At 43.0% G+C, this 18900-nt stretch overlaps 1 protein-coding gene across 1 annotated transcript in view; it reads left to right on the plus strand.

Moving 5' to 3' along the window:
* Positions 1–18900, plus strand: part of TRPC6 (transient receptor potential cation channel subfamily C member 6) — a 70210-nt gene that overhangs the window by 30223 nt on the left and 21087 nt on the right. The window contains exons 2-3 of the mRNA XM_083609673.1: positions 16138–16912; positions 17960–18139. Of these exons, the coding sequence (XP_083465799.1) occupies positions 16138–16912; positions 17960–18139 (955 nt within the window). The remainder of the gene's footprint in view (positions 1–16137; positions 16913–17959; positions 18140–18900) is intronic.

An 18900-nucleotide genomic window follows, 5' to 3' on the forward strand; every position in this document is an offset into this window, starting at 1 on the left:
TTATTTGTTTCTTGCACGGATAGCTTTCTTTTTCACCAAGGAGATCAGAGAAGCATGTTTAGCCACATAATAAATGCCAGTTAGGTTAGACCAGTGTTCCACAGTTATTCTGGGGCTATAATTCCCATCATCCCTAGCTGGCAAGACCAGTGGTCAGGGATAATGGAATAGCAGCCCCCAAACAGCTGGAGACCAAAGTTTGGGTTAGATCAAAGCCATACAACTTGCAACCCACAAAGTTGAACCAGGGGCAAAGAGAGCGGGAAGCAATTCACAAAGAAGACATGCTTTTGGGTTTATTCTAGATTGGATTGCAAAATGTAGTGGACTTTTGAGACCACTTGCTGCTTTTGCTTTTTATGCTTCATAATCATAGATGTAGGTGGTTCCTGAGGCATGAATTGCAGAGTGGAATGGGACGCCCCGAAACACTAAACAGAACCTTCCCTCCAGATTCCCCTTGAAGATGCAAGCTGAAATACTCTGTTGATCTACTATATTTCTTTCACTTTTCACCCTAATTTCAATGGGTGTACTCTGAGTAGCGTTATAGGTGCTTGTTGAAGAGTAAGAGGGACTTGACTATACAAATGGGGCCGGCTGACAAACTTGTTGGAGTTTGTGGTTTACCTCACATCAATCAACATATTTTGACAGTGTTGGAGGTTAATGCCACTTACCCGTTTAAATGCACTTCAGAAGAAAAGAAAAGAAAAATTGTAAATATGGATTTTTTTAAGTCAGTGTGATCATGGGAACACAATAAGCGTTTAAGGATAAGATTTTACAAATCCTCACTAAGACTGCAGTCCTGTATTCACTTAGCTGGCATGAATTCCCATTGAACTCAAGGGGGTTTGTTGCTAATTAGATATTATGTGGCCTTATGGATTCAACCTTAATCTACCAGCATCAGTCTTTGATGTAATTCTAGGAATGGATTTTTCTTCCCCATGAAACTTGCCTGATAGAAACAAAAAACCAAAATCATTGATCCAAATGCCTTTCTGCTTCAGTTGTTGGTGGTAACTGGCTGCAGCAATGTATTGGTAGCAATTGAGATTTTACTGTAGTGTGGGTTTTTTGGGTTTTGATACTGATGTGTTAAGTTACATGCCAGGGTAGCCAATGTGGTTCCCTCCAGATGTTTAGCAGTGTGTGTGTGTGTGTATACACACATACTGCTGTATCATAAAAATATATCGCAGCAGTTTACAACAATATAAAAAAGTAAAACCAGGCAATAAAAGCACAAAAAGTTAAAAAGAAATTACAAGCAAACATTAACAAACCATTGTAGGGGATATACTCTGGTGGAATAGAAAAGTTTACAGGAGGTATTTAAAAGCTGGCACAGAAGGTGCCTGTTGAATCTCTATTGGCAGGGTGTTGCACAGGACTGGCTGATGTCAGGGACTGGCTGGATGAAGAAGAGTGGTAGGAGGCACCAGAAGGGAAACCCCCCAAGGGAAACCCCAAAGGAGGAAGGCTCAGAGCCAGGAGATTGGTGGCGGGACTCTGAGGAGAGGCCAGATGGAGAAGAGTGGGGAGGAAGTACCAGATGCTGAAGGGGCAACAGGGTTTAGTGAGCAGGAAGAGTCTGTGACAGGGAATAGTTCAGACTTGGAGGCTGAAGCAGAGGAGGGGAGTCAAGAGGCTGCAGAAGAATCCAGGGAGTCTCCCTCTCCTGCTGCAACAAGCTCCTCTCCACCCTGGTCTCCAAGAACATGCAGAATTATGAGGAGAGCAGAACGGAGGCCAGAGGTGTGCAGATGCAGTTTGAGACTGGTTGGGAAACATCCAGGGGAGGAGGATCCTTAGAAAAGGTGGGTGGTAGATACCTTCCGTCCTGGCAACTGCTCCATAGGGGCAAGACCTACTGGAAAGTGTGCTTAGACCACTAGTCCGAGTTGTATGTTTGTTTCCTTGAATAGAGAGTTAAATTCACCGACAACGGAGATCTGCTTCTTTCCTTGCTGACATGTGTCTGACTCCAGCCCTGACAGCTGATGACACTAATGGCTTGGTTTGTCATTGTTGTCAAACAAACCCTCACCAATTCTGGAAGAATCAACAGGGTCACAACCAAAGGAGTTTCTGTGCCAAAACCAGCTCTAAACCCTGATTGAAATGAATCTAGAAAATCCGTCTCATTCAAGAGAAACTGGAACTCTCTTAGGAATGTTTGCATCCATTGTAAGATGCTTGTTTTTATATAAAAACATGGGAGAAGCAGATTGTTTTAGTATTTTGGTTCCAAATAATCATTTCTGAGCCTTAGGAGTAGGAAAATATATCAAAATGAGGTCTTCTGCTTCTGGACTTCAATGTCTTCTTGGAAAAATAATTCCAAATGCCACTGTGGGAGTCTTTGCAATTAAAAGTCCTTCATGGCAGTGATTTTTTTCTGCTTCTGTGCCTTCTTGAGTTCTCTGCTGTGTTCTGATTTATAGTGGATGATGCAGTGTTTGGAGTAAACATGAAGCTGCTGCTAATGAAATTTTAATAGTTTTCTTCTATTTTCAGGCTCAGATATTGGTGCAGTTGAAGTAAGTGACAGCATACTCTAGACAACGGTCCCATTCCTTCTTGAGGATTGTCCATAAAATTTCAGATTCAGTATTTTGTCAATAACAACACTAGCAGGGCAATTCTGTGCATGTAACCTCAGAGGTAAGCCCTCTGAATTCAATGGAACTACCTGGGTAAATCCTGGGTTACATCCCAAATCAATACTGGGCCAATACCTTTATTAGGGACGTGGGTGGTGCTGTGGGTTAAACTACAGAGCCTAGGACTTGCCGATCAGAAGGTCGGTGGTTCGAATACCCATGACAGGGTGAGCTCCCATTGCTCGATCCCTGCTCCTGCCTACCTAGCAGTTCGAAAGCACGTCAAAGTGCAAGTAGATAAATAGGTAGCGCTCCGGCGGGAAGGTAAACGGCGTTTCCGTGCGCTGCTCTGGTTCGCCAGAAGCAGCTTAGTCATGCTGGCCACATGATCCGGAAGCTGTACACCAGCTCCCTCGGCCAATAAAGCGAGATGAGCGCCGCAACCCCAGAGTCGGTCACGACTGGACCTAATGGTCAGGGGTCCCTTTACCTTTACCTTAACTTTATTAGGGCAACCAAAGCATCACAAAATAGTGTGCAAAACTTGAGTTCTCCAGAACTTTTCATTTTGTTGTTGTTGTTTAGTTGTTTAGTCGTGTCTGACTCTTAATGACCCCATGGACCAGAGCATGCCAGGCGCTCCTTTCTTCCACTGCCTCCCACAGTTTGGTCAAGCTCATGTTGGTAGCTTCGAGAACACTGTCCAGCCATCTCATCCTCTGTCATCCCCTTCTCCTTGTGCCCTCAATCTTTCCCAATATCAGGGTCTTTTGCAGGGAGTCTTCTCTTCTCATGAGGTGGCCAAAGTATTGGAGCCTCAGCTTCACGATCTGTCCTTCCAGTGAGCACTCAGGGCTGATTTCCTTAAGAATGGAGAGGTTTGATCTTGCAGTCCATGGGACTCTCAAGAGTCTCCTCCAGCACCATAACTCAAAAGCATCAATTCTTCGGCGATCAGCCTTCTTTATGGTCCAGCCCTCACTTTCATACATCACTACTGGGAAAACCATAGCTTTAACTATACGGACCTTTGTTGCAAGGTGATGTCTCTGCTTTTTAAGATGCAGTCTAGGTTTGTCATTGCTTTTCTCCCAAGAAGCAGGCATCTTTTAATTTCATGACTGCTGTCACCATCTGCAGTGATCATGGAACCCAAGAAAGTAAAACCTCTCACTGCCTCCATTTCTTCCCCTTCTGTTTGCCAGGAGGTGATGGGACCAGTGGCCATGATCTTAGTTTTTTTGATGTTGGTATTTTGCGTTCTCCTCTTTCACCCTCATGCTAAACCAGCAGTGGGGAATGTCTGACCTTCAGCCCGAATTAGGTCCAACAGTTAGTGTCAGCTCTGGTAAGCTCTAACTTCTGAAAAATTAAAAAAAATATATAAAAGGTGTGTCCATGTGTGTGCTAAGGATATTCTTCAGATTTGAAATCTTTCAACAGTTAGTTCCCCTGCAATAGATAAGTTGCATAACATTGGGAAACTTCAAACACCCATCAATATCTGCTCCCCCTCTCATACATGCACTTGAAGATACGGACTCTTGTCACATACCACTAACAAGCCACCCATTTTTGTATGTAGTTTACAGACAACTCTTTCAGACTTGATTTTGAAGGAGCTGATAAGCTTTCTAGTCCTCCCAGGACTGCATCCTTGACTTGAGTTCTGAGCATCGTCTTGGAATTTGTGGGATTTCCCTTCCGAAATATATTAAGGAAAGAATTGTAAGCTTTTGCTATTGCGTAAATGCATACATATGGGACGCTGGTGGCGCTGTGGGTTAAACCACAGAGCCTAGGGCTTGCCGATCAGAAGGTCAGCGGTTCAAATCTCCGCCACGGGGTGAGCTCCCATTGTTTGGTCCCAGCTCCTGCCAACCTAGCAGTTCAAAAGCACGTCAAAGTGCAAGTAGATAAATAGGTACCGCTCTGGCGGGAAGGTAAACGGTGTTCCCGTGCGCTGCTCTGGTTCGCCAGAAGCGGCTTAGTCATGCTGGCCACATGACCCGGAAGCTGTACGCCAGCTCCCTCAGCCAACAAAGTGAGATGAGCGCCGCAACCCCAGAGTCGGTCACAACTGGACCTAATGGTCAGGGGTCCCTTTACCTTTACCTTTAAATGCATACATATTGTTTGAAAACTCCAGTAGTAAGCATGCTAATATTTCAGATATTGCAATATTTGCTCTGTGGGACAAAACATCATGGATCTGCTGTTACCCTGACTTTTGTTAGCTCAAAATTCATATCTCCATTTCTATCAGCGATGACTTCAGTGCCAACCATCCTTTGCTACATCAGTTGCTTGCTTCTCTTATTTTCAGGTTTCTACCTCCCTACTTCTTTGAGCTCTCTGCATTTCCATCCCTCTCTCTGCCTTCCCTGCCCTTCTGTCACATCAGTCAGAGGCATCATGAACACTACCATAGCCACAAAATCCCTCAATGCATTGCAATATAAATTGCTGCAGCAATGGTTTCTTTCTGGCAGCGGGTTAATTGCTCTATCTTGTCTGAAAGACAAATGAAATAGATGAGTGCTTTGGTTTTGTTTTTATGGCGAGTTTACCCCTGATATCTGGAGCCAGCACTGGATTTTTTCTTCTTCTCTTCCTTCTGAGTACAAACAGCAATCAACATCAGGCCTCTAAATAATTATAAGCTAAACACATCCTATCAGATAAATATTTATTAGAAATGCCCAATTAGGCAGAAATAATAGCTAATTTTCCTTGCTACCATTAAAAATGTCGGCCATTTTCTGCTTCAAGAAGCAGAGATGTGAGTTGGGAAACGTAAAACAAAATATTGCATCATAAAACAGGACAAGGGCAAGCACATTTCTGTTACATTTTATTTATTTACTTACTTGTTTATTAAATTTGTATACCACCCTCTATCTGAAGATCACAGGGCAGTTCACAACATAAAAATACAAAATGAGAACACAAAATACATAATCATCATAAAAAGCAAACCAATAGCTCCAACACATTTTAAATGCCTTACAATGTTTAATTACATCAATCTAATTACATGGATTGGTTTTACCTAAATTATGTGTTTTGAACTCTGCCACGCCACTCCTGGCTCCTGGTTGGATACAAACGAAGCCTGCAAACATATAAATTACCTGGGACGTATGCCTCATTCAAGTCAATGAGATACAGATAAGAGTTGTGCTGCAAGTTAGTTGAACTTCAGTCCCATTGAAATCAATTGGATAATTTATTAATGACTTACCGTAAGTCCCCATTGATTTAAATAGCAACTAAGTTCAACTAATGTAGACTGGCTCCAACCATCCATACTTTGTCTATGCCCCATTGAATCCTTAGTAGAGCCAGGAGAAAATGGTACTTATTGTCCTTTCTGTATTTTTTATATGGTAGCTATATTGGAGCTTTCTCTCTCTCTCTCTCTCTCTCTCTCTCTCTCTCTCTCTCTCTCTCTCCATTATCTTTATGAGGACTTTAAAATGGGTGCTACTCAACAAAGTAGATCTGCTAGCACAATACTTAGGGCTGCATAATGGAACTTTCCTTCCTTCTCATTTCTCTGTGCACCTCTTGAATCTGTTCCAGGGTTCCCCCAAGCCCTTCAGAGAAGATTTGGGGAGGGCAAGGAGATGCATAGGAAGAGGGTAGGAAGGGAAAGTTCCATCGCACAAGTGGAAGTATTTTGTCAGATACTGCCTAATGTAATTATTCTTTCTAACTGGGTGAGAAAGCCATGGTAGTGCCCATTATATAATTTCACATAAAGCAAAGGGAATGAGTGTTTAATGTTTTAGCTGGAATGTGTCAAGCTTCCTGTTTACCGCATTGTGTGGAAACACATCCAGTTAAAGGGAATCTCAAGCTGTTGGATCCATTTACTTTGGCGGCTCAAAGCAGAGCACCCAATTTATTCCACCCAGAAGTTAAATTGCATTGCTGACATTTCAAATGGAGATGGATGGTTTCATTTCATACTACCTTGGCATGTTTTGCCGTGCAGCGTCAGAGTTGCACTGTTTCACCAAGAGTGAAAGGAATAGGAAAATGAGACAAGAGATTTGGTGCACAACCAGCTCTGTTTGTAATGGATCATACATTCTGCATATACTTACAAATGTTATTTACAATTAAGCAGTATATAAATGTTGTTAAATAAAAATTGTGAAATGGGATGACTCATTGATTTCATACAATGCAAACCAGTTGAGCGTAGAGTCAGATCAATGCTAGCCTATTAAGCTCAACTCCTAAAAACAAATTCATTTTATTAATATAATGTAAGACTGTATTGCTTAGAAGGCAAAAGCAAATTGATGGCTGGGACCCAAAAACCCAACCCATCAGTTCCACATACTCCAAGGACTTGCTTGCATTCCTTGAGCTGAAAGTTCACACCACCACATAGCAAATTTGCTTTGAAACATGGGGGACATTCAAAAGCAGGTTGTGTTGTAGTGACATGGGGTGTGTATGTCTGATGTTCAAAGTAAGCAAGCCAAAGAAATCTTAACAGGCACACTCAAGTCTTGGGGAACCTAAAGTAGCTCTTTGGATCTTGGCCCATGACTGCCCTGAATTTAGTAAATTAGCTGTGGGTGAGTTGCGGGACATGGATCAGTAGGTGGTTTTGATGTCCAGATCCTACCTTTGTTCCTACCCCACATTTTTATGGCCTTAAAAACAAACCAGCATCTGGATGAAGTAGCTTGGACTTCCAAAGAACCAAGTGAGTTGATGTGATTTGGTCTCTTATTACAACTCTGTCGCTTCATTCATTGAGAGCCATTGTGGTGTAGTGGTTAAGAGCGGTAGACTCGTAATCTGGTGAACCGGGTTCGCATCCCTGCTCCTCCACATGCAGCTGCTGGGTGACCTTGGGTTAGTCACACTTCTCTGAAGTCTCTCAGCCCCACTCACCTCACAGATTGTTTGTTGTGGGGGAGGAAGGGAAAGGAGATTGTTAGCTGCTCTGAGACTCCTTAGGGTAGTGATAAAGCGGGATATCAAATCCAAACTCTCTCCTCCTCCTCCTCCTCCTCCTCCTTCTGCATTCTCTAATGTAGTCTTTGCCAACCTGGTGCTTTCTGGGTGATTTGGATTTCCGTCTTCCCCAGCAAGCATGGTAGCTGGGCCTGATGGGAGCTTTAGTCCAAAGCATTGGTCCAAAGGGCACCTGGCTGCTGAAGGATGCATGAATAGTATTAATCTCTTAATGTTGGTCCCATTGCAAGGCCAGACTGTGCATATAGCAGAAAGTTGCATTAAACCTAAACATGTTGAGCCTAGATCCAGGAACTAAGCTGTTCCTACTCATTGCATTTATTGCCTAGAAACTTGGAAGAATAATTAAAACATTTCCCCCCTTTTCTTCCTCTCTTTATATAAAAACTAATTCTGGTATTCCATCTTGACTGTATGGGACACTTTAAAAGCCTTTTAGCAGGAGGTGGTTGTTAAGAAAAGCAGTCAGTAAGAGGAAAAACAGATTGAGAGCTGATATTCTGAAAGATGCTGAAAGTCTGGAAGCTCAACATAAAAGCTCGAATTCCAACAGAGTCAACCAAAGATTAATAGCTGCTGCCAGAAGCAAGTTTAAACTCTGGGAAACTTCTAAAGCAGAAGCAGCTCTCATCCACTTTTCAAGCATGTTCATTACACAAGAAACAAAAAAAAGATTCCTTGCAGTTTAATAGACTAGTATTCCTATTTCTTATATTGATCTGGGGTGGTGATTGGTTTTGAATCTCACTCCCCCCTGTCCAGCCACAAATGCAGTTTTCTCTATATGGTTATTTCAAATAACATTATTAACAGTTACCGTATGTTTAGAAAAGTAGGATTATGCAATATAAAATAAAGCACTGTTCAGCATCTTTAGGCAGGGTCAGTAATTGTTTTATTTTTAAAAAATGCCTGGTCAGATGTCTTCAACCTGTAATATACCAACTCCCAGTAAAGTTTCAGGCCTTGTTGATTTAAGACACAAAGATATTTGTCTTTGTTAGCTCATTTGTTAGTCGTGTCCGGCTCTTCATGACCCCATGGACCAGAGCACGCCTGGCACTCCTGTCTTCCACTGCCTCCCGCAGTTTGGTCAAACTCAAGTTGGTAGCTTCGAGAACACTGTCCAACCATCTCATCCTCTGTCGTCCCCTTCTCCTTGTGCCCTCCATCTTTCCCAACATCAGGGTCTTTTCCAGGGAGTCTTCTCTTCTCATGAGGTGGCCAAAGTATTGGAGCCTCAGCTTCAGGATCTGTCCTTCCAGTGAGCACTCAGGACTGATTTCCTTCAAAATGGATAGGTTTGATCTTCTTGCAGTCCATGGGACTCTCAAGAGTCTCCTCCAGCACCATAACTCAAAAGCATCAATTCTTCGGCGATCAGCTTTCTTTATGGTCCAGCTCTCACTTCCATATATCACTACTGGGAAAACCAAAGCTTTACCTATTCAGACCTTTGTTGGCAAGGTGATGTCTTTGCTTTTTAAGATCCTATCTAGGTTTGTAATTGCTTCTCTCCCAAGAAGCAGGTGTCTTTTAATTTCATGACTGCTGTCACCATCTGCAGTGATTATGCCTATTTTGGTAATAAACTGCGTAACTGAGTAGAGTGGTATCTCTGCTTACAAACTTAATTTATTCCAGAGGTCCATTGTTAACCTGAAATCGTTCTTAACCTGAGGTACCACTTTAGCTAATCCACCACACGATTTCTGTCCTCATCCTGAGGTAAAGTTCTCAACCTGAGGTACTACTTCCAGGTTAGTGGAATCTGTAACCCGAAGTGTTTGTAACCTGAGGTACCACTGTACTCAAAACTCTTCCTTTCCCCCACCACTCAGAAAACCCAGCTTTTGCTGTGGCATATTGCATGTTTTGGTTAAAGACCCCAATGTGTTTTCCTTGTGTGTAGGCGTCTGCTCATGTAGACAAGGACACATGGCAACAGGGTGTACACTTACAACAACTGAATCTTTTATATACTAAATAAGAAGCAGCTGTCATTGTGAATAGTGTAGCCTACACGGTGTCATGATAAGTGGCAGAGGAATGTCTCATTTTCTACCACTTGCAGTGCTGCTTGAACTCTTTCTGAAAAACACATTAGACAAAACACTGACACACAAACAACTAGAAACAATGTCTTGGATCCCTGCATTCCCAGGAGCAGAAGTCTACTCATAGGAGTCTCCCACTGGTGGAAGCAGGGAGAGGAAGAAGATGGCTTTTGTCAATTCCCTCTTCCTTCTGCACACCCTAATAGAAGAGTTTGGATTTGGATTTGATATCCCGCTTTATCACTACCCTAAGGAGTCTCAAAGCGGCCAACAATCTCCTTTCCCTTCCTCCTTCCACAACAAACACTCTGTGAGGTGAGTAAGGCTGAGAGACTGCAGAGAAATTTGACTAGCCCAAGGTCACCCAGCAGCTGCATGTGGAGGAGCGGGGAAGCGAACCCGGTTCACCAGATTACAAGTCCACCGCTCTTAACCACTACACCACACTGGCCTGGGGGTAGGAGGAGCATTGAGGTAGCTCTGGGGACAGTAGAGGGAGGTGGAATAGATCGAAATCACCTTCTTTCAACCAGCAGGAGTCCTTTAATAATAAAATCTCACAGGTGGAACAGCTTTGCCATCCCAATTGGATTTAACTACCACGCCACCCTGGATACCATTAAACTTTTTTAACGCCCCTATCTTGAGACCACCTTCTGAGTCCCTTCTCCCAATGCCACGTCCCTTCAGAGACAATGTGGACGTTAACAATCATTTTATGCAGTTGTTCACTTCATTTGAACTGTACTTTTTAGAATTGTGATCTTCGGGTGGCGCTGTGGGTAAAACTTCAGCGCCTAGGACTTGCCGATCGTATGGTCGGTGGTTCGAATCCCTGCGGCGGGGTGCGCTCCCGTTGCTCGGTCCCAGCGCCTGCCAACCTAGCAGTTCGAAAGCACCCTTAAGTGCAAGTAGATAAATAGGGACCGCTTACTAGCGGGAAGGTAAACGGTGTTTCCGTGTGCCGCTCTGGCTCACCAGAGCAGCTTCATCACGCTGGCCACGTGACCCGGAAGTGTCTGCGGACAGCGCTGGCTCCCGCCCTCTAGAGTGAGATGAGCGCACAACCCTAGAGTCTGTCAAGACTGGCCCGTACAGGCATGGGTACCTTTACCTTTACCTTTCAGCAGCTCCATAAATCAGTTCTGGTGAAGTGTGGCATATAAATATTTTACATTAAATAATTACATCAATAACCAGCACCTAAGAGATCTGAACAAGATCCTCCCACATCATATCTTGTTACTCCTTTGTGCCTTGCTATTCAATGAGCATTTTATGGAATAAATGTCTATCTGTTCCCTAAATTATGGTGTACAAGTTTCTAGCTTTATTCAAAGACAGCCCTGCTGCTGCTGGGAGATCACTAAAGGAACAACTGATTTACAACTACTTTGGATGCATGCTGTAGTCTGGTCAGGAGGGCTCTGTCTAATCCCCCTTCAAGATTGCACACCTTGCTATGTTTCCTATGTTTTTTCAGCTCTTAGTATGGATGATGCTTAAATAAGGTCATACCCAGACTCTTTGAGCATACTTCTGCCTCTCTAACAACCATATTTGGACTGGGTGGTGATTCCTTAGGTATGCCAAATAATTTCTTCCCCCTATATGCCAAACTCCTTTACTTATTCCAAAACTGGTTTTGTGGAGACCCTCCTTCATTAGAAAAGCAAAACTGTACATAATTCATTGCTTCTTTGGCGATACCTTTTCCCTGCATGACAGCCTGTCTTTAGCAATATGGTGAACAATTACATTTCCAATCTCTTCATTAATTCCATATATTTATTAGATTTTCAGAGCTTAAATCTGGATTGATAACTACAGGAAGATGGTGTCAGTTCTTGTTAGCAGCAGAGATGAGTTCCCTCTTTCGTTTTTCTGTCCTTAGAGAAGAGTGAAATAATGCTCTTTGGACACTTAATGGCGCCGTGGAAGGCCTCATGTCTGAAGAAAGACGTGTGCCCTGGCAGCAAATGAGCCTTATAGGAGATAAGAAGCAGGAAGAAAAGTGGTGACTTTTTGGAAGGGAACTGCACCTGTGTTTTTTCCCATTTCCCCACCCTGCTTGTCTTTCCCCAGCAATCCTGTATTTGTCGTCTGTTTCTCCCCATGCCACTTCCCTGCAAAAATGTGCCCAGAGTGGCTTACGGCCTATCAAATTAGCAATAGCAATAAGAACGTATTAGAAGTGTCACATCCCAGATGATGCACTTATCTGGATAATTTGGATCTGGGGCTCAATCTGCAAACATCCTGGGACTCCACCCTGTCATTCAGCTGGAGTAATGCAAACACTCCCATCCTGGCTCGCAACTGGAAGGGCTTTCTTTATAGCCACTATTAGGGTGAGGCGATTGAACAATCTAACATGTGCGAGGGATTTGTGGGTTTTGAGTGCAATAGAGAGATTCTTGTGAAAGCAAGCTGCTCACTTGGAGCTGTCTGTGGTCCTGTAACTTCTGACCTGCCTGACCACCTTGAAGCCCAGTGGGATTTGACATCAGACCTGAACACGATGAATGTCTTTCTTTCAAATATTCTGCTTCCGGCATCAGCCAGAAGCGATTAAATTTGAGGATCGTTACAGAACACAGCAGGAAAGTGATGAAATGACTCTCCCCTTTCCTAGCTTTTTCATTTTTTTTTTTAAAAAAAAACAATTGCCAAGCAGAAAGTGTTGTCCTCCAAGACAAATACATGCACAGATGTATGCAGTCTTGTATGCAGTCATCCACATGGCATCAAAACAAACTTGGAAAATCTTTTGCATTGCAGATTAAGATCACATCCACAGTGTATACTTGTGAATCAAATCAATAATAATATTTTGTTGTCCTCACTTCAACTATTTACTTGTGTTTTTACTTTGCATTTTTAGTCTTGCAACTAAAAGTAAAAACACAAGTAGCCCTGAGATCTTGTGAGGAAAGGTGGTATATAAATCTTAATAATAATAATAATAATAATAATAATAATAATAATATGCTTCATTCTGAAGCATTAAGATTATTTTCCATAGTGGCTGTTGTAACTCTGTATGCTACTTTGATTGTGGTGTGTTGCTGTAACATAGAGTGAAAAATAGAATATTAAAATGATATTTATTATTAATGACAGCTATTATTTATTAAAGCTATATGTTGCCTCACACTTCCTTTAGGCATCTATATTGAGGATTCAACAGTATGCAGATTTATTTAAATTTAAACCATTAATAGGCGGATGATTAATCTTTCCCAATTTCGTAATTGCTTGACAACCCTAATTAAACCCTTGGTACTGCAAGACTGAGATGTCTGAAATATGGGAATAGATTTGGACTTGTAACATATTTATTTCACAGGAAATCTAACTGAAATTATCAAATGACTTGACTATCAGTAAAATTTATTTCTGCTTTTAAAATATCAAACCCTTGTTTATGTTCCTGAGGATGTGGAATTTTGTGAAAAATACTCGGTTTTGTTTTTATGGGCAAATCTTAGAAGAAACCATTTTCTGGTTTGTAAATAAACTTGAGCATGGGATCACTGGACTGTGCCAGAAAGAGAAAAAGCTCCGCATAACTGCAGTGTAGTGGAGCATCGCAGACTCCAAAGCTGGTTTTATTTGATATTATTTCAGGGTTCTTAGCTGTTGCTGCTTTTTCTACTGGTTCAGCGGCCTTAATTTTGTTGTTTTACTGCTTTTTTGGAGTTGCTTTTTGGTGTTTCTGTGTTGAAATCCTTGAATGCTGAATTGGCATTCCTGTGCGAGGATGAAAATAAATTGAATTCAGTGTCCCCTATCATTTGGTTGAGGTCCTTTTATTCTCCAGTCATCGCCAATCTATACACCCCAGGTTTGTCTCTTATTTGCTTAGGAGATTTGGACAACAGATAGTGAATTCTATCAGATTTTATCCAGGGTATGCATGTGTGTGCGTTTGGTGGTGGTGGGAGTTGGTGTCTTTATTGTTGAAAAGCCTTTGCAATCTCTCTGAAGGTCTTTCAGGGTTTTTCTTTAAAAGCAAGCAGCATTGTTCGGTTTAATGGTTTTCCTTCTACCGAGGATTTTCTGCAGAGTGCTTTGGCAGGAAAGTGTTTTGAGAGGCTGTCTTGCAAGTATACTTTACGCTGCATACATTGCGGTATTAGAAAGATTCGGGGAGTGATAGCAGGTGAAGTAGCACCCTTCGTGACCCGAGTGTGGTGAGTCATGATAGAAATCGATGGTTCTCACCATGTGAAAAGAGGCCTCTCATGCAAGCAGATGTTAAGATAAGCACATGTGTCCTTCCCAGTCTTGGGGGAAGCATAAGGGCACCCTTGGGGAGTTGGTGGAGACCCAGTGGGGCCAACCACTGGTGCCTGTCATGGGGACCCCCAAATCAATGGAAGATATTGCAGAATACAGCTAGAGAGGACCCAGCAAAGGGCACATTGCTACATGCCCTGTGCTCAGTCAGAATCTGGTCCTGCTTCTTAGCCTGCCAGGGCCATTTTGGCACAGTCTGACCCCCTCCTTTGTTAATCCTCACAGAACTCTAGCCCACTGGTTGCCATTAATTTGATTTTGAATTGATTTTTAAATGAATTGTTTTTAGAATGCTGTGTTACTTTTATTTTTGTTAGCTGCTCTGAGTCCGGCTTTGGCTGGGGAGGGTGGGATATAAATAAAATAATAATAATAATAATAATAATTATTATTATTATTATTATTATTATTATTTTGAGAGCATCAAAAGCAAATCCTTTCAAACTTACTCAGATGATCCACAGAACTGATGACTTCTTCTTCTTCTTCGCTTCCTCTTTTCTGCTGGGTTATTGGGAAGGAGGAAGTTTTATGATTTCATGCATCTAATTTTAGTTCCCATTTTATAAACTGTGCTGCTTTGAAGTCTTAAGTCTATATCCAAAGATAGCAGGGCTAAGGCAGAATTTGGAGAAAGGGCTTGACCTGTAACTGCAGGTTATAATAGAGAATACATGATTCTCCAAGAAGTTTTAAATGTTCCCACCAAACATGAATAAATGAACCAATGAATCCAAGAACTGTTATTTTTTTAAAAAAACAACAGCATTTTTTATTGGTTTATAAATAAATACAATAAGCATTAAGCACTTATCCAGCAGTACAGCCAATGGTCTTGGATTGAATTCTCTGCTAGTGGGTTTTGTAAGGTGCCGCTCTGGAATCTGTTCCCTGCCACTTGTTGGTAAACGTTTTAACTGTGTCTTTTCATCTGATGCGGACAGGTATTGCTCAGTTTGAAAACTGGTTGATGGCTGAGGTCAACTATGCCTCTGCAGCTAGAAAAGTCCTAAGCCTAAAAAAAATGAAAAGCAGAATAATAATATGAAGTGTTTAATAGGTATTATCAGCTGGGCATGGGACTAAGTTTTGGAACAGTTTCCTGTGAGTGCCCAGTGGGGGTGGTTCATAGCGCAGACAAAAGTCTCAGAATCCTCTCATAGGTGACCTGGTTTGGTTATTGTCATAGGCTAGACCCAACCTCTAGCTGTGGTTCTGCTTCTTTCCCATTTCATGAACTGTCTTGCTTTTATTAGCCTTACATAAGCTACTCTGGAGAGCTTTTTTTTGGCTTGTGCTTTTTTTTGTGCAGTGCCACTTAGTTGTCCATTGTACCCATTTTTGCTATTTTATTATAGTTGTTAGCCACATTGGGTGCTGCTTTCACCTGTTCTTTTCATAGTTTGTTTTTAATGTTAAGTTAATTTGGTTCTGTCGGTCTATAACTGGAGGTAAGGCTCAAAGCAGGGGTGGGGAAGCCACAGATGGCAAGCCTGGTCATTTGGCTTGTGAAGCCATTTTCATAACCTCCACCATTCCTCTGATGAAAATCAGGGCACATGTGTTTTGGAGCCACGCTCTTGTTGGAGCCAGCTGACACACATGAAAGCACAGCACCACTCTAAGTGCCAGCTGCAAGTGTTGGCTTATCTTCTTCCCCGAGCACAGTGTTAGTGGAGGGGGAAAATGGGACATTCTGGTATCAAATCAGAAGCCAGGACAGCTTCTGTAACTCCAGGATTGCCCTGGGAAAATTGGTACGCTTGAAGGCTATGCATTTTGTCCAAGCTGCACCCACCTACCCCACACCTGGTAAAGTTGGGACTTGGATGAAAGGGTCTTTGCAGAAACCACTGACCAGGTTATTAGTAGTGCCTGTAAAGCCCCTTGCACACAGATTCTGAAGCATTGACAGTCAGCTGACAATTGGTGCTTGGGAAGCATTGTGCAAAGGAGCTTTGCTGATTTCAACCTGCACAGGCAAAAATAGGTCACTTGGCATCACTTGGGTTGTCCCCATCTGTCTATCAATTTCAGCCCATGGATGTGAGTGGAGATAAGGATTCCTCAGCCTTGGCTCCTTCCCTTACACAGGTCTAAGAAATGCTTTAAAAAAGAAAGCAAAGCAAAGCTGAAGACTTAATTATTTCTCTCTTTCCCTACAGTAGAGGCGCTGAGAATAGACATGCCCTCCGACAGCAGACTATTGTCCGAGAGAAAGGCAGGAGGCTTGCCAATCGTGGGCCGGCATATATGTTTAATGACCACTCAACCAGCCTATCTATTGAAGAGGAGCGTTTTTTGGAAGCGGCAGAATATGGCAACATTCCTGTGGTCCGCAAGATGCTGGAGGAATGTACCTCACTCAATGTGAACTGTGTGGACTACATGGGGCAGAATGCTCTGCAGCTCGCCGTCGCGAATGAGCACCTGGAAATCACCGAGCTCTTACTTAATAAGGAGAACCTGTCAAGGGTTGGGGACGCCTTGCTCTTGGCCATTAGCAAAGGTTATGTCCGGATAGTAGAAGCCATCTTGGGTCACCCTGCGTTCGCCGAAGGCAAGAGGCTGGCCACAAGCCCCAGCCAATCGGAGGTGCAGCACGATGACTTCTATGCCTACGATGAAGACGGCACCCGCTTCTCTCACGACGTGACCCCCATCATCCTAGCTGCTCACTGCCAAGAGTACGAAATCGTGCACACCTTGCTGAGGAAAGGCGCTCGCATCGAGAGGCCTCACGACTACTTCTGCAAATGCAGCGAATGCAACGAGAAGCAAAAGCACGATTCCTTCAGCCATTCCAGGTCCAGGATCAATGCCTACAAAGGTTTGGCCAGCCCTGCTTACCTTTCCTTGTCTAGCGAGGACCCCGTAATGATTGCCTTAGAACTGAGCAATGAGCTGGCTGTGCTTGCTAACATTGAAAAAGAATTCAAGGTAAGTTGTTTTGGGTTTTTTTTTCTCCTGGGGTTAGGGGTTAGTTTTATAACAGGGGGCCACTGCTGGATCAAGCCATCTACTTTAGCCTCCTGTTTCCATTGGTTAATGTAAAGACATAAGAAGATCCTGATGGTTCTGGGCTATGCCCCATCTTGGTCAACCACCGTGGGGAACCTGCAAGTAGGACCCAAGAACACAAGAACACTCTTCCCTTTTGCCAGGATTTTTTTTTTTTGAGGGGGTATGTGGCTGCTGCCGTCTCTGCTGCCACTCCCCCCCCGCCAGAGGCATTCTGATGCCACCCACCAAAGCTGGTCTACTACAAAGTGCTTATTTTTTCCTCCTTTCAATGACACATGGGCCACTCTAGCCATGTGACTTTGTGGTAGAGAAGGACTTTCTGCTATAGCCTTATCCTCCAAATGTCTCTAGGAAGTCCACAAATAGGGATTGAAGTTTTGTCTCCCCAGTGTCCGGCATTCTGAGGTATACTGCCCCCCAGAGCATGTGTGTGTGGGGGGTCAATTTAGTTATGAAAATGTGGAGCTGTCATTGTTTGGCCACAGGCTAAGAAGCCAAGCACAGCTAAGGATGTTATTGATTACTCAGCCTACAGTGGAAAAAATATATATTGTCATGCCAGTTTAAGGGGAATCTAATGAACCACCTTTAGATCACTTTCACATTGCCAAAGATGAGGACAAAAGAGGGTGCCAGTTTGCACAGAACATGTGCATGCTAATTTGCATGTACAGGTGCAAATTTATAAGTAATTACTTTAATTTTAACCATGCATCTCACCATAGTGGGGGAGACTGCAGCCTGGTGACCTATGTGACTGCTTGGTTTGCTGCTGTGCAGGTGATCACTGCTGATTGGGAAAATGCAAGCCCCACCTCCTTCTCCTCCTCCTAAAATGGACTTGGAGCAGGCAGGACTTGTGCCAGTCACCTCTGAATAAAGCTAGATGGGTCACTAGTTAATGTTATGCTTGTTGCTTATTTAAAAAAATGGCCGATTTCTGTGGCTTCTTTTCCTTCACAGAATGATTACAAAAAATTGTCTATGCAGTGCAAAGACTTTGTGGTTGGACTTCTTGATTTATGCAGAAACACAGAAGAAGTAGAAGCTATTCTAAACGGAGATGTTGAGCTGCACCACGGGGAGCACGGACGCCCTAGCCTTAGCCGCCTAAAACTTGCCATAAAGTATGAAGTCAAAAAGGTAAGCTCTGGTTTAAGCAGCTGATTGCGTCAGAGATGTTTCCATTAATTTCCTTCCCATTTATCTTCCTATCCAAGTACCACGTATCCAAATAACACACAGAGTTCCATGAACATTTGTCCTTGTCCCAATGAATCAGCATGTGACGATAAACCTTCCTGAACTTTCTGGATAATTTGGAAGTGCTTTTGACATTCAATTTAGCATTTATATATCCTGCAGTACATAAGCGGAAACCTACAGGACATACAGCCCACATGTAGTACATGTTTCAGGGCTATAGCTAAGTGGTAGAGCACATGTTTTACACCCAGCACATCCCAGGTTCAATCCCTGATATCTCCAGGTAGGACTGGGAAAGATCCCTTTCTGAAACCTTGGAGAGCCACTTCCAGTCCAACAGAGCAGTGTTTTGATGCAAGGCAGCTTAAAGGCAAATATAAATAATTGGAACTAGTCCTAAATCCTAACAGACTGCCACTGAAGTCCTTTCAAAATTGGCATGTTCTGCATAAACCTGGGCCGCCCCAGTCAAAATTACAATATAGCCTGATTGCATTACAGTCCCTTCCCCTCAAAAAAACCAATTTCAATGAAATGGAAGCCTTTGAAGGCGTGGAGAGGTCCATGTGAGTATCAACTACATGAGTGGAGGACACCCAACTTTGGAAAAAGTTGCTCTATAGCTTCCACGAGGTGCCTGCTGTGCAGATTTCATTTAAATGTAGCTAAAGTGCACCTCACATTTTCAGAGGCACAAG

Source organism: Podarcis filfolensis (genome assembly GCF_964270895.1).
Source record: "Podarcis filfolensis genome assembly, chromosome: 4".
Lineage (NCBI taxonomy): Eukaryota > Metazoa > Chordata > Lepidosauria > Squamata > Lacertidae > Podarcis > Podarcis filfolensis.